At 45.7% G+C, this 13,542-nt stretch overlaps 1 protein-coding gene across 1 annotated transcript; it reads left to right on the top strand.

The window, feature by feature from the left end:
- Window positions 1-5,151: 5,151 nt before the first annotated feature.
- LOC121542782 (CCN family member 4) lies at window positions 5,152-13,182 on the top strand. Its single transcript, XM_041852321.2, has 5 exons — window positions 5,152-5,328; window positions 9,077-9,353; window positions 11,286-11,540; window positions 11,731-11,924; window positions 12,253-13,182. Exons 1-5 carry the CDS (start codon window positions 5,281-5,283, stop codon window positions 12,556-12,558), a joined length of 1,080 nt encoding a protein of 359 aa, XP_041708255.2. The 5' UTR covers window positions 5,152-5,280; the 3' UTR covers window positions 12,559-13,182.
- Window positions 13,183-13,542: the final 360 nt, after the last annotated feature.

The following is a 13,542-nucleotide window of genomic DNA, read 5'->3' as shown; positions in this document are numbered from 1 at the left end:
GAGACAACAAGAGATACAATCTAATATCTAAAAGGTAAAGGTTCCCATGAGGTACCTCTAGTCCTAGTGAACCCAGTGTTTATACTGTAGAGGAACTGGCCCTAACCTTACAGGGGTTACTACTGTAGAGACTGACTGAACTGGCCCTAACCTTACAGGGTTTATACTGTAGAGACTGACTGAGCTGGCCCTAACCTTACAGGGTTTATACTGTACTGTAGAGACTGACTGAACTGGCCCTAACCTTACAGGGGTTACTACTGTAGAGACTGACTGAGCTGGCCCTAACCTTACAGGGTTTATACTGTACTGTAGAGACTGACTGAACTGGCCCTAACCTTACAGGGGTTACTACTGTAGAGACTGACTGAACTGGCCCTAACCTTACAGGGTTTATACTGTACTGTAGAGACTGACTGAGCTGGCCCTAACCTTACAGGGTTTATACTGTAGAGACTGACTGAGCTGGCCCTAACCTTACAGGGTTTATACTGTACTGTAGAGACTGACTGAGCTGGCCCTAACCTTACAGGGTTTATACTGTAGAGACTGACTGAGCTGGCCCTAACCTTACAGGGTTTATACTGTACTATAGAGACTGACTGAACTGGCCCTAACCTTACAGGGGTTACTACTGTTGAGACTGACTGAGCTGGCCCTAACCTTACAGGGTTTACCACTGTAGAGACTGACTGAGCTGGCCCTAACCTTACAGGGTTTATACTGTACTATAGAGACTGACTGAGCTGGCCCTAACCTTACAGGGTTTATACTGTACTATAGAGACTGACTGAACTGGCCCTAACCTTACAGGGTTCATACTGTACTATAGAGACTGACTGAACTGGCCCTAACCTTACAGGGTTCATACTGTACTGTAGAGACTGACTGAACTGGCCCTAACCTTACATGACCGTAGCTAAGCTTTGTTCCTGGCACTCACACACACTACACTGTTCTGTGTATGTTGTACACATTCCACCTCATGGCTGCCAAATAGATGAACAGAGAAATGAAGAGGAGTTACAGTATGTGATCTGGACAGATTAATGCTAGTCATATCTCACCACACCTCTCCTTGTCCTCTAGACAGATTAATGCTAGTCCTATCTCACCACACCTCTCCGTATCCTCTGGACAGATTAATGCTAGTCCTATCTCACCACACCTCTCCTTGTCCTCTAGACAGGTTAATGCTAGTCATATCACACCACACCTCTACTTGTCCTCTAGACAGATTAATGCTAGTCCTATCTCACCACACCTCTCCTTGTCCTCTGGACAGATTAATGCTAGTCCTATCTCACCACACCTCTCCGTATCCTCTAGACAGATTAATGCTAGTCCTATCTCACCACACCTCTCCTTGTCCTCTGGACAGATTAATGCTAGTCCTATCTCACCACACCTCTCCTTGTCCTCTGGACAGATTAATGCTAGTCCTATCTCACCACACCTCTCCTTGTCCTCTAGACAGATTAATGCTAGTCCTATCTCACCACACCTCTCCTTGTCCTCTGGACAGATTAATGCTAGTCCTATCTCACCACACCTCTCCTTGTCCTCTAGACAGATTAATGCTAGTCCTATCTCACCACACCTCTCCTTGTCCTCTAGACAGATTAATGCTAGTCCTATCTCACCACACCTCTCCTTGTCCTCTAGACAGATTAATGCTAGTCCTATCTCACCACACCTCTCCTTGTCCTCTAGACAGGTTAATGCTAGTCATATCACACCACACCTCTACTTGTCCTCTAGACAGATTAATGCTAGTCCTATCTCACCACACCTCTCCTTGTCCTCTAGACAGATGAATGCTAGTCCTATCACACCACACCTCTACTTGTCCTCTAGACAGATTAATGCGAGTCCTATCTCACCACACCTCTCCTTGTCATCTAGACAGATTAATGCTAGTCCTATCACACCACACCTCTCCTTGTCCTCTAGACAGATTAATACTAGTCCTATCACACCACACCTCTCCTTGTCCTCTGGACAGATTAATGCTAGTCCTATCTCACCACACCTCTCCTTGTCCTCTAGACAGATGAATGCTAGTCCTATCACACCACACCTCTACTTGTCTTCTAGACAGATTAATGCTAGTCCTATCACACCACACCTCTCCTTGTCCTCTGGACAGATTAATGCTAGTCCTATCACACCACACCTCTCCTTGTCCTCTATACAGATGAATGCTAGTCCTATCATACCACACCTCTCCTTGTCCTCTGGACAGATTAATGCTAGTCCTATCTCACCACACCTCTCCTTGTCCTCTGGACAGATTAATGCTAGTCATATCTCACCACACCTCTCCTTGTCCTCTAGACAGATTAATGCTAGTCCTATCTCACCACACCTCTCCTTGTCCTCTGGACAGATTAATGCTAGTCCTATCACACCACACCTCTACTTGTCCTCTAGGCAGATTAATGCTAGTCCTATCACACCACACCTCTCCTTGTCCTCTAGGCAGATGAATGCTAGTCCTATCTCACCACACCTCTCCTTGTCCTCTAGACAGATTAATGCTAGTCCTATCTCACCACACCTCTCCTTGTCCTCTAGGCAGATTAATGCTAGTCCTATCACACCACACCTCTCCTTGTCCTCTGGACAGATTAATGCTAGTCCTATCACACCACACCTCTACTTGTCCTCTAGTTGAACTACCAGTTCAAGAGGCCCTGCTATGTTGCAGCTGGTGTCGCAGGCTGGTCTACGTCCTAAATGGCTCCCTATGTAGTGCATTACATTTGACCAGAGCCATGTGGGTTCTGGTCAAAAGTAGTGCACTTCATCCCATTTGGGATGCATCGACGATGTCCCAATCAACAAATAACAGTGTTTTTGATAGTGTTCCAAAGATTCATAGTGTCAAGTAAATAGTCATATATCAATGTTTATATTAAGAATTCAAACAGTCATAACATATGAATATGTTTATGAGCCATACTAGGTCCCTTGGTTCCTCTACTGTACATTTGTTCTGAAACTAAATTGTGTCATATTCAACATACTTTAGCAACACCCATTTTTGCCTTCTTAACAAGTTGTTTGCTTAATTAGGAGCCTCCAACAAGTCTGTTGTCACTGAAAAAAGTATCTACATTTCCTTTGAAAATGGGACTTTCCTTAGTGTTCCGAGGGTTCACGGTCCTCATCAGAGAGGTCAACAGGTCAGTGTTCCGAGGGTTCACGGTCCTCATCAGAGAGGTCAACAGGTCAGTGTTCCGAGGGTTTACGGTCCTCATCAGAGAGATCAACAGGTCAGTGTTCCGAGGGTTCACGGTCCTCATCAGAGAGCTCAACAGGTCAGTGTTCCGAGGGTTTACGGTCCTCATCAGAGAGATCAACAGGTCAGTGTTCCGAGGGTTCACGGTCCTCATCAGAGAGGTCAACAGGTCAGTGTTCCGAGGGTTTACGGTCCTCATCAGAGAGATCAACAGGTCAGTGTTCCGAGGGTTCACGGTCCTCATCAGAGAGGTCAACAGGTCAGTGTTCCGAGGGTTTACGGTCCTCATCAGAGAGATCAACAGGTCAGTGTTCCGAGGGTTCACGGTCCTCATCAGAGAGGTCAACAGGTCAGTGTTCCGAGGGTTTACGGTCCTCATCAGAGAGATCAACAGGTCAGTGTTCCGAGGGTTCACGGTCCTCATCAGAGAGGTCAACAGGTCAGTGTTCCGAGGGTTCACGGTCCTCATCAGAGAGGTCGACAGGTCAGTGTTCCGAGGGTTCACGGTCCTCATCAGAGAGGTCAACAGGTCAGTGTTCCGAGGGTTCACGGTCCTCATCAGAGAGGTCAACAGGTCAGTGTTCCGAGGGTTCACGGTCCTCATCAGAAAGGTCAACAGGTTAGCTACAGTTAAATGAGGGATTTCCCATCCTCTCTGTCTACGTCCCAAATGTCCCTATACACAGTAGTGCACTGCAGGTCAAAAGAGGTGCACTATGTAGGGAATAGGGTACCATTTGGGACGCAGTATCTTTTGAACCTGCCAGGATACCAGCCACTCTCTACACCTGTATTCTCCAAAAAGCAGCGACCCTTTCAGCGTCAATTAGCAGCAACCTACATCCAAGGATAAAGCAATGAGTTAGGATACCAAAACCCACCTGGTAATTTTCTAGAACTGCCTTAAGGACAAAAGGTGGATTTATTTGTGTGTTTTAATTTCTTAAATTCACACCAAGGTTAAAGTAATTCTCCAGACCAGTGAATCTACTCTGTTGTATACAGAGCTCTGCTAGAAATATCCTGCTGGGATATCCAATCCCCTCCGGAAGTTTGGCCAGTCTGATTATCATAGGATATCCTCTTGTACCGTTTCTAAGCTCCTAGCTCTGGTCCAGGGCGCTAGTGCGGCTTGTTAACACTGAACGCTGAGCCTCTTCAAGAGGACCAGAGCTACTAAGCCCCCATATCCAAGACTGGAAATAAATAAGAACGACTAGCTGATCGCCGTATCAAAATGTATATTCACAAGCAAACACAGTAGGCATTGTGCAAAGTATAGCTTTGTTTAGCCAGTACTGTACTGAACACCTTAAATTAATTAATGCCCAAATGAGGTTTAATTAAGTCATATACAACATGTGCTTTTATCCTTTTGCAGTGTTCAATTCACCATCTCGTTGAAAACCCAATGAGGGTTCATTAAGTATTTGAGCATCTGTTTGTAGGAGTGACTGTTTCAGTGAAGTTTATAGTTGACCTTTGACTGGGATTATTGAAAGCACACATTGTATTTGCAAGGTTATTCTTCAAGTTTATGTGTGAGATAAATTGGGGTTTTGGACATTTTATTGGGCTATGAAATGTATTTATGTTAAACAGAGGCAGGCAGGCAGACAGAGACTGTCAAGCTAGCACCTTCTTTGCTGGTTGGTTGATTCATAGTTGATTGGTTTGAATTTGTTAAAAATTGTATTTGATTAATAAATCAACATACAGAGAAGTTTAAGGAAGATGATATTAAGTTGTATCAACTACTTATTTTTGTTGCTCAGCTCAAGTTTTTTTCTCTTTTTTTAGTTGAGGAGGAGAGGTGGGAATTGAAGAAAGGCAGGGATGAAAATCATTCAAGCAAAACTACAGGGCTTGTCCCGAAGTTTGACGTCAGACAGAAGGACTCACTTGTAGCGAGCATTGACCGGCGCTGGCTATCATTTGCACTGCACGGTTTTGCAATAATCTGAGCTCGTGGGATGCGTTCTATTTTTACAAGAATCTCATTCTGGGTTCAATGAAGTTAATATTGGAATTTCGTAATGAGGTGGCTTCTGCCGTGGATTCTAATAGTAGCCAGCACTCATCAGGTAAGCATAGATTATTTTATTTTATTCTAACCCTCATACTAACTTTTAATGTATTTTATCTATGGTTTTCAAGATTACAGGGTATGGATTCCCGATCATAAGAATAGAATGCATATAAATGATCGCAGGTTGTGCACATATATCCATTAGAAAATGTAATTGCGTAATAACGCACGGAGGCATTTTGTGCGCGATGCCAATAACCGGTAGCCCATTATTGGTTTCCCATTGACACTGTGCTATTATCTTGTTGTCAATATTAAGCATACAATAGACCTACTCAGAGAGAATCTGTCTCCGTGGTAGCACTGAAACCTAGACAGTCATGGAACTGTTAGACCGGGCACTTCTCTACTCTCTCCTCCACTCTCTCTTTCTCTCTTTCCTCTAGTCTCTCCACTCTCTCTTTCTCTCTTTCCTCTACTCTCTCCTCCACTCTCTCTTTCTCTCTTTCCTCTAGTCTCTCATCCACTCTCTCTTTCTCTCTCTCCTCTACTCTCTCCTCCACTCTCTCTTTCTCTCTTTCCTCTACTCTCTCCTCCACTCTCTCTTTCTCTCTTTCCTCTACTCTCTCCTCCACCCTCTCTTTCTCTCTTTCCTCTACTCTCTCCCCCACTCTCTCTTTCTCTCTTTCCTCTACTCTCTCCTCCACTCTCTCTTTCTCTCTTTCCTCTACTCTCTCCCCCACTATCTCTTTCTCTCTTTCCTCTACCCTCTCCTCCACTCTCTCTTTCTCTCTTTCCTCTACTCTCTCCCCCACTCTCTCTTTCTCTCTTTCCTCTACTCTCTCCTCCACCCTCTCTTTCTCTCTCTTTCCTCTACTCTCTCCTCCACTCTCTCTTTCTCTCTTTCCTCTACTCTCTCCTCCACTCTCTCTTTCTCTCTTTCCTCTACTCTCTCCCTCCACTCTCTCTTTCTCTCTTTCCTCTACTCTCTCCTCCACTCTCTCTTTCTCTCTTTCCTCTACTCTCTCCTCCACTCTCTCTTTCTCTCTTTCCTCTACTCTCTCCTCCACTCTCTCTTTCTCTCTTTCCTCTACTCTCTCCTCCACTCTCTCTTTCTCTCTCCCCTCTCTCCACTCTCTCTTTCTCTCTTTCCCTCTACTCTCTCCTCCACCCTCTCTTTCTCTATTTCCTCTACTCTCTCCTCCACTCTCTCTTTCTCTCTTTCCTCTACTCTCTCCTCCACTCTCTCTCTTTCTCTTTTCCTCTACTCTCTCCTCCACTCTCTCTTTCTCTCTTTCCTCTACTCTCTCCTCCACTCTCTCTTTCTCTCTTTCCTCTACTCTCTCCTCCACTCTCTCTTTCTCTCTTTCCTCTCTCCTCCACTCTCTCTTTCTCTCTTTCCTCTACTCTCTCCTCCACTCTCTTTCTCTCTTTCCTCTACTCTCTCCTCCACTCTCTCTTTCTCTCTTTCCTCTACTCTCTCCTCCACCCTCTCTTTCTCTCTTTCCTCTACTCTCTCCTCCACCCTCTCTTTCTCTCTTTCCTCTACTCTCTCCTCCACTCTCTCTTTCTCTCTTTCCTCTACTCTCTCCTCCACTCTCTTTCTCTCTTTCCTCTACTCTCTCCTCCACTCTCTCTTTCTCTCTTTCCTCTACTCTCTCCTCCACTCTCTCTTTCTCTCTTTCCTCTACTCTCTCCTCCACTCTCTCTTTCTCTCTTTCCTCTACTCTCTCCTCCACTCTCTCTTTCTCTCTTTCCTCTACTCTCTCCTCCACTCTCTCTTTCTCTCTTTCCTCTCTCTCTCCTCCACTCTCTCTTTCTCTCTTTCCTCTCTCCTCCACTCTCTCTTTCTCTCTTTCCTCTACTCTCTCCTCCACTCTCTCTTTCTCTCTTTCCTCTCTCCTCCACTCTCTCTTTCTCTCTTTCCTCTACTCTCTCCTCCACCCTCTCTTTCTCTCTTTCCTCTACTCTCTCCTCCACTCTCTCTTTCTCTCTTTCCTCTACTCTCTCCTCCACCCTCTTTCTCTCTTTCCTCTACTCTCTCCTCCATGCTCTCTTTCTCTCTTTCCTCTACTCTCTCCTCCACCCTCTCTTTCTCTCTTTCCTCTACTCTCTCCTCCACCCTCTCTTTCTCTCTTTCCTCTAGTCTCTCCTCCGCTCTCTCTTTCTCTCTTTCCTCTACTCTCTCCTCCGCTCTCTCTTTCTCTCTTTCCTCTACTCTCTCCTCCGCTCTCTCTTTCTCTCTTTCCTCTACTCTCTCCTCCCCACTCTCTCCTTTCTCTCTTTCCTCTACTCTCTCCTCCACTCTCTCTTTCTCTCTTTCCTCTACTCTCTCCCCCACTCTCTCTTTCTCTCTTTCCTTTACTCTCTCCCCCACTCTCTCTTTCTCTCTTTCCTCTACTCTCTCCTCCACTCTCTCTTTCTCTCTTTCCTCTACTCTCTCCTCCACTCTCTCTTTCTCTCTTTCCTCTACTCTCTCCTCCGCTCTCTCTTTCTCTCTTTCCTCTACTCTCTCCTCCGCTCTCTCTTTCTCTCTTTCCTCTACTCTCTCCTCCACTCTCTCTTTCTCTCTTTCCTCTACTCTCTCCTCCACTCTCTCTTTCTCTCTTTCCTCTACTCTCTCCCCCACTCTCTCTTTCTCTCTTTCCTTTACTCTCTCCCCCACTCTCTCTTTCTCTCTTTCCTCTACTCTCTCCTCCACTCTCTCTTTCTCTCTTTCCTCTACTCTCTCCCCCACTCTCTCTTTCTCTCTTTCCTCTACTCTCTCCTCCACTCTCTCTTTCTCTCTTTCCTCTACTCTCTCTTCCACTCTCTCTCATTTTAGCTCAGATAATGACAGCTCAGGTACTACATCAGTGCCGTCTCTGACTAATATCGTTTAAATGTGTTATTAGGTAGGTGTGGTTGAATGACCCTGGCCTGAGAGTTATTTATTTACATCAGTCACTGTCCTCACTCATTACTTTATAGGGGAAAACCAAACCACTAGTGCCAATTTGGTGTTTGTGTCCATGGGGCTGGCTGAACTAGATTACATTCAATAAATGTAAAGACTAAGGAAGTACAAACTTGTATGTTATGCATGTGAACCCTACATTGATCTTCAGTCTACAATACTACAGCTCATACACAACTTTATCTTCATCTTTTGCTTGGTGGGGGGACTCCTGGCCTTAGTTTGGAAATGTGTTTCCCTCCGGAATGAAACATATTTCCCCTTGCTGTGCTCTGATTTCATGTACTACTGTTAAAAATGTTCCTGGAAGAACAACTTCTTTCCGCAACAAATTTGGGGTGAGTGCAACTAAAGGCCCCATCCCAATGTAACCCCTGGCTACTGTAACCACTATACTGGCTGGGTGGCCCCATCCCAATGTAACCCCTGGCTACTGTAACCACTATACTGGCTGGGTGGCCCCATCCCAATGTAACCCCTGGCTACTGTAACCACTATACTGGCTGGGTGGCCCCATCCCAATGTAACCCCTGGCTACTGTAACCACTATACTGGCTGGGTGGCCCCATCCCAATGTAACCCCTGGCTACTGTAACCACTATACTGGCTGGGTGGCCCCATCCCAATGTAACCCCTGGCTACTGTAACCACTATACTGGCTGGGTGAGGAGAGGATATTAGTTGTTGGTGCACATGAACATTGACAGAGGTACTGATGATCAACCTGGAGCCGCTGCTGGTCTCTCTGCTCTGTGGGTTTACAGGAATAACACAACAAGACCATCCCAAAGACCAACCCACCAGTATGACCCAGTATTTCATAAGTGTTGTTCTGTCCATCCTACAGGTTTTCCCCCTACATTCCACGGCCATGCCTCCCTTGACAACGACCATAGAGCTGTATAACCGTACTGCATTCTGCAAATGGCCCTGCAAGTGTGCCAAGAGCGCCCCCCTGTGTCCACCAGGGGTCAGTGTGCTGATGGACGGCTGTGACTGCTGTAAGGCCTGTTCCAAGCAGGTGGGGGAGACCTGCAACGAGGCCGATGTCTGTGACTACCATAAGGGCCTGTACTGCGACTACAGCGCGGACAAGCCGAGGTACGAAAAAGGAGTGTGTGCCTGTAAGTGTCACCTCAGATAACTTTCCTCTTTGAGTTCTGACGTTCTACCATCTCCATCTGTGCCGTTAGGTCAATTTGTAATTATAAATACAGTAATGAGAATGGACGTTGTACGGATTAGAAGGAATTGATCAATTTATTGATTTGTGTGCCACAGTGCATTGAGACTGGTCTTTCTTGAGAAAGGCTTTAAAGCTGAAATGCTGACATTGAACAATCTCAACTACAGTACCAGGTAAAGGTTTGGACACACCTACTCATTCCATGCTGGTTAAGTGTGCCTTGAATTCTAAATAAATCACAGACAGTGTCACCAGCAAAGCACCCCCACACCATAACACCTCCTTCTCCATGCTTTACGGTGGGAACTACACATGCAGAGATCATCCGCTCACCCACACCTCTTCTCACAAAGACACGGCGGTTGGAACCAAAAATCTCAAATTTGGACTCCAGACCAAAGGACAAATTTCCACCTTTCTATTGTCCATTGCTCGTGTTTCTTGGCCCAAGCAAGTCTCTTTTTCTTATTGGTGTCCTTTAGTAGTGGTTTCTTTGCAGCAATATGACCATGAAGGCCTGATTCACACAGTCCCCTCTGAAGAGTTAATGTTGAGATGTGTCTGTGACTTGAACTCTGAAGCATTTATTTGGGCTGCAATTCTACCCTTGTACCATCTCTACCCTTGTTTTTTGTGAACACATTTTTCACAACATTTTCACAAAATGTATACAATTTATAACATCACAGACACAGTCAAACACACACTGATCCTGCATCTCTACCCTTGTAAAGTACAATCAAACTTAGTCACAATATGCAAACTTAAAAATAGATATATATTATATGACTGGAGACATGCAAAATGTAACAGCAGATGTGTAAAAAAAAATCATATGGTAAGAGCATCCGTTTCATTTGGAGTGGTCTGTTTTTGAAAGCATATTAAGGAACAATTCTCATCTCCATTGTGAGCCATATTTACAGTTATCCAGTCACCTCAGCCCAAATCTGACTGATTAGTTATTACCTGTATCCAAGTGCATTGCTGCATAATTCTCACTGCATGACCAACACCATGAAAAAGCATAGTCCTTGCCATCCCCAGTCACGGTTATTCAAGTCTTAATGTGAACAATGGGTGTGGTCACCTCTCTTGGCAAGGGCATCAAAGTTTGGTGTCATCTTTGATGTAGAGATTCTCAGAACAGCTGACAAGTGGTCATTTGTTAAATTTGACCTGTGACGGGATTTGTTGTAATTCATGACTGAGAACGTTTGATCACACACATATGTGGACCTGAATAAAACAACATCCTTTGGACGTTCTTTTTAATGTTTGGAACATTGTTTCATTCAGTGAGCCATAGAACTGGTCTATTGTTGCTGTTTTGTACTTCTTCTTCAAAACACTGTCACATTGGATGTCGATGAGCTCCAATTGTGTGTCACTGTCGAAAGACAGGGGGCATGATACAAGCTCCAGCTCAGTCTCAATCTTGGTGAAGTCTGAGAAGCGGCAGGAACTCAGCATGCAGGTCGATCAAAGTGCTACTGTATGTCTCACTGCGATGTGGGCGCGTTCAGTGCGGCCAGTGTCGGAAAAAGAGCGAGAGACTGGCTGCTCATTTCTCTGGAGAACAACATAAGTTTGGCCTTGAATGCTTTCACGTTGGAATACAGTTCATGTACAAAAACACAATTTCCCTGCAGTTTCACATTTAGATCGTTCAGATGCCCCAATATGTCCACACCGAAAGCAAAGTCGCCCAGCCAGTCTGTGTCTTTCAACTCGGAGAAGTCGTCAGCTTTACAGCGGGCCGTACACCTACAGCGGGCCGTATTTGCCCGGCGGGCCTCCCCCTTGCTATAGGGGATATACTTGACCGTGCAGCGCTGATTCTTATTATTTTACATGCTCTATCAAACAGACATGGTGGGCACAGGCTGTGAGTACGACGGAGTGATCTACCGGAACGGCCAGAGCTTCCAACCCAGCTGTAAGTACCGCTGTCTGTGTGTAAACGGGGCCATCGGCTGTGTACCGCTATGCACGGACTCCCAGCCACCCCGGGTGTGGTGCCAGACGCCCAAGCGGGTCAAACTGCCGGGCCGATGCTGTGAGCAGTGGATCTGTGACGAGCCCAGGAAGCCCCGCAAGGCAGCCCCCAGTCATGCGGAGATAGGTACAGTACTAGATTCTATGGTACGCATCCCAAATGGCACCCTATTCCCTATGTAGTGCACTACTTTTGACCAGAGCAGGGAATCCAGGAATCCTCCAACCAGGATTTCTGGAAAGCCTGGGCATTTTTGGGGAAGTTACCTGAATTTTGCATCCCTAATCAAGAGTCTATTCCTCTGTTTATTTGGCAGTGCGCGCCAGCCACAATGAGGTCTGGCATAAGAACTGCATTACCCAGACCACCTCCTGGTCCCCGTGTTCCAAGACCTGTGGACGTGGCCTGTCCCTGAGGATCTCCAACGCCAACGACCAGTGTGAGTTGATCAAGGAGTCCCGCCTCTGCAACATCCGGCCCTGTGACGTCGACATCACCAAGCACATCAAGGTGAGAACATCTGTCATGGCTTATGTCCTAAATGGCACCCTATTCCCTTTAAAGTGTACTACCCGTAGAGCTCTGGTCAAAAGTAGTGCACTATATAGGGAATAGGGTGCCATTTAGGACAAACACAATATCTCACTTGTTCTTTCAATGAAACCAGGCCCATCAACTCAAGATTATATTGTGCATATGAACATGGTTTTAAATCATATGGGTGAAATGTTTTTTCAGTACAGTTGAATATCATTTTGACAGTGTAACAGTATTCTGACCCCAATGTCAATCAATCTATTATTGATTCTGACCCATGTTTATCTATGAAACCCCTCAGCCAGGGAAGAAGTGTCTGAACATTTACAGGGAGGAGCATAGCCAGAATTTCACAATCTCAGGCTGCACCAGCAAGAAGCCCTACCGGCCAAAATACTGTGGCGTCTGCATGGCCACAGACGATCGCTGCTGCATCCCTTACAAGTCCAAGACTATCGAGGTGGACTTTAAGTGTCCCAACGGAGCCACGCTGACATGGCAGGTGATGTGGATCAACGCCTGCTTCTGTAACCTCAGCTGCAGGAACCCCAACGACATCTTCTCTGACCTGGAGCACTACTACGACCACAATGAGGTCATCAACTGACAACTGAGCAGCCTTGTCCGAGCCTGAACGTACGGCCCCGTAGGGCAGGAGACCATCTCCTGTTTATGTAGCATGAGGCAGTACAACCCCTGGACAAGACGCTAGTGTGTCGCAGGGCCTTACCCAAATCCATCTCCTTAATGCTGAAGGCCAAGCAGAAAGGTGTCGGTCCCATTTTTTTGAGTCTTCGGTATGATTCGACTGGGGAGAACTGAGCAGAGGACAGGTTCATTTAAGTTACTATTGTCTCCAGCTTTACATTCCTTGGAATAAAGGGATTGATGATATGTTGGTTAGTTGAATTAGATGTTCAAGTAACGGGCTGGAACAAAGCCTGCGACACCTTGGGTCCCCAGGACTAGGATTGAAGAAAATTCAATTTGAACCCTGCCCAAACTCTTGATTATGATCAAGCCCCTTATGTGTAGAATATATATATATTTTTATGCACAGGGTTTTGCAATTATTTATTCTCCATTCAATGAAAGGAAAAAGGTGTTGTTTTCCGATTTTCTTTCAAAATGAGCGTGAAAGCATGTTTTTCATATTGGGGAAAAAACATCCAAATATACACTGAGTGTACAAAACATTAAGAACACATTCCTAATATTGAGTTGCACCCCCCCCCCTTTTGCCCTCAGAACAGCCTCAATTCGTCGGGGCATGGAGTCTACAAGGTGCCAAAAGCGTTCCACAGGGATGCTGGCCCATGTTGACTCCAATGCTTCCCACAGTTGTGTCAAATTGGCTGGATGTCCTTTGGGTGGTGGACCATTCTTGATAAACATAGGAAACTGTTGAGTGTGAAAAAAACAGCAGCGTTGCAGTTCTTGACACAAACCGGTGCGCCTGGCACCTACTACCATACCCTGTTTAAAGGCACTTTTAAATATTTTGTCTTGCCCATTCACCCTCTGAATGGCACACATACACAATCCGTGTCTCAATTGTCTCAAGGCTTAAAACTCCTTCTTTAACCTGTCT

The sequence above is a fragment of the Coregonus clupeaformis genome, chromosome 28 (assembly GCF_020615455.1).
Source record: "Coregonus clupeaformis isolate EN_2021a chromosome 28, ASM2061545v1, whole genome shotgun sequence".
In the NCBI taxonomy this organism is placed as follows: Eukaryota; Metazoa; Chordata; class Actinopteri; order Salmoniformes; family Salmonidae; genus Coregonus; species Coregonus clupeaformis.
Note: the sequence above shows the minus strand (reverse complement) of the source record. Positions and strands in the feature narration are given on the sequence as shown.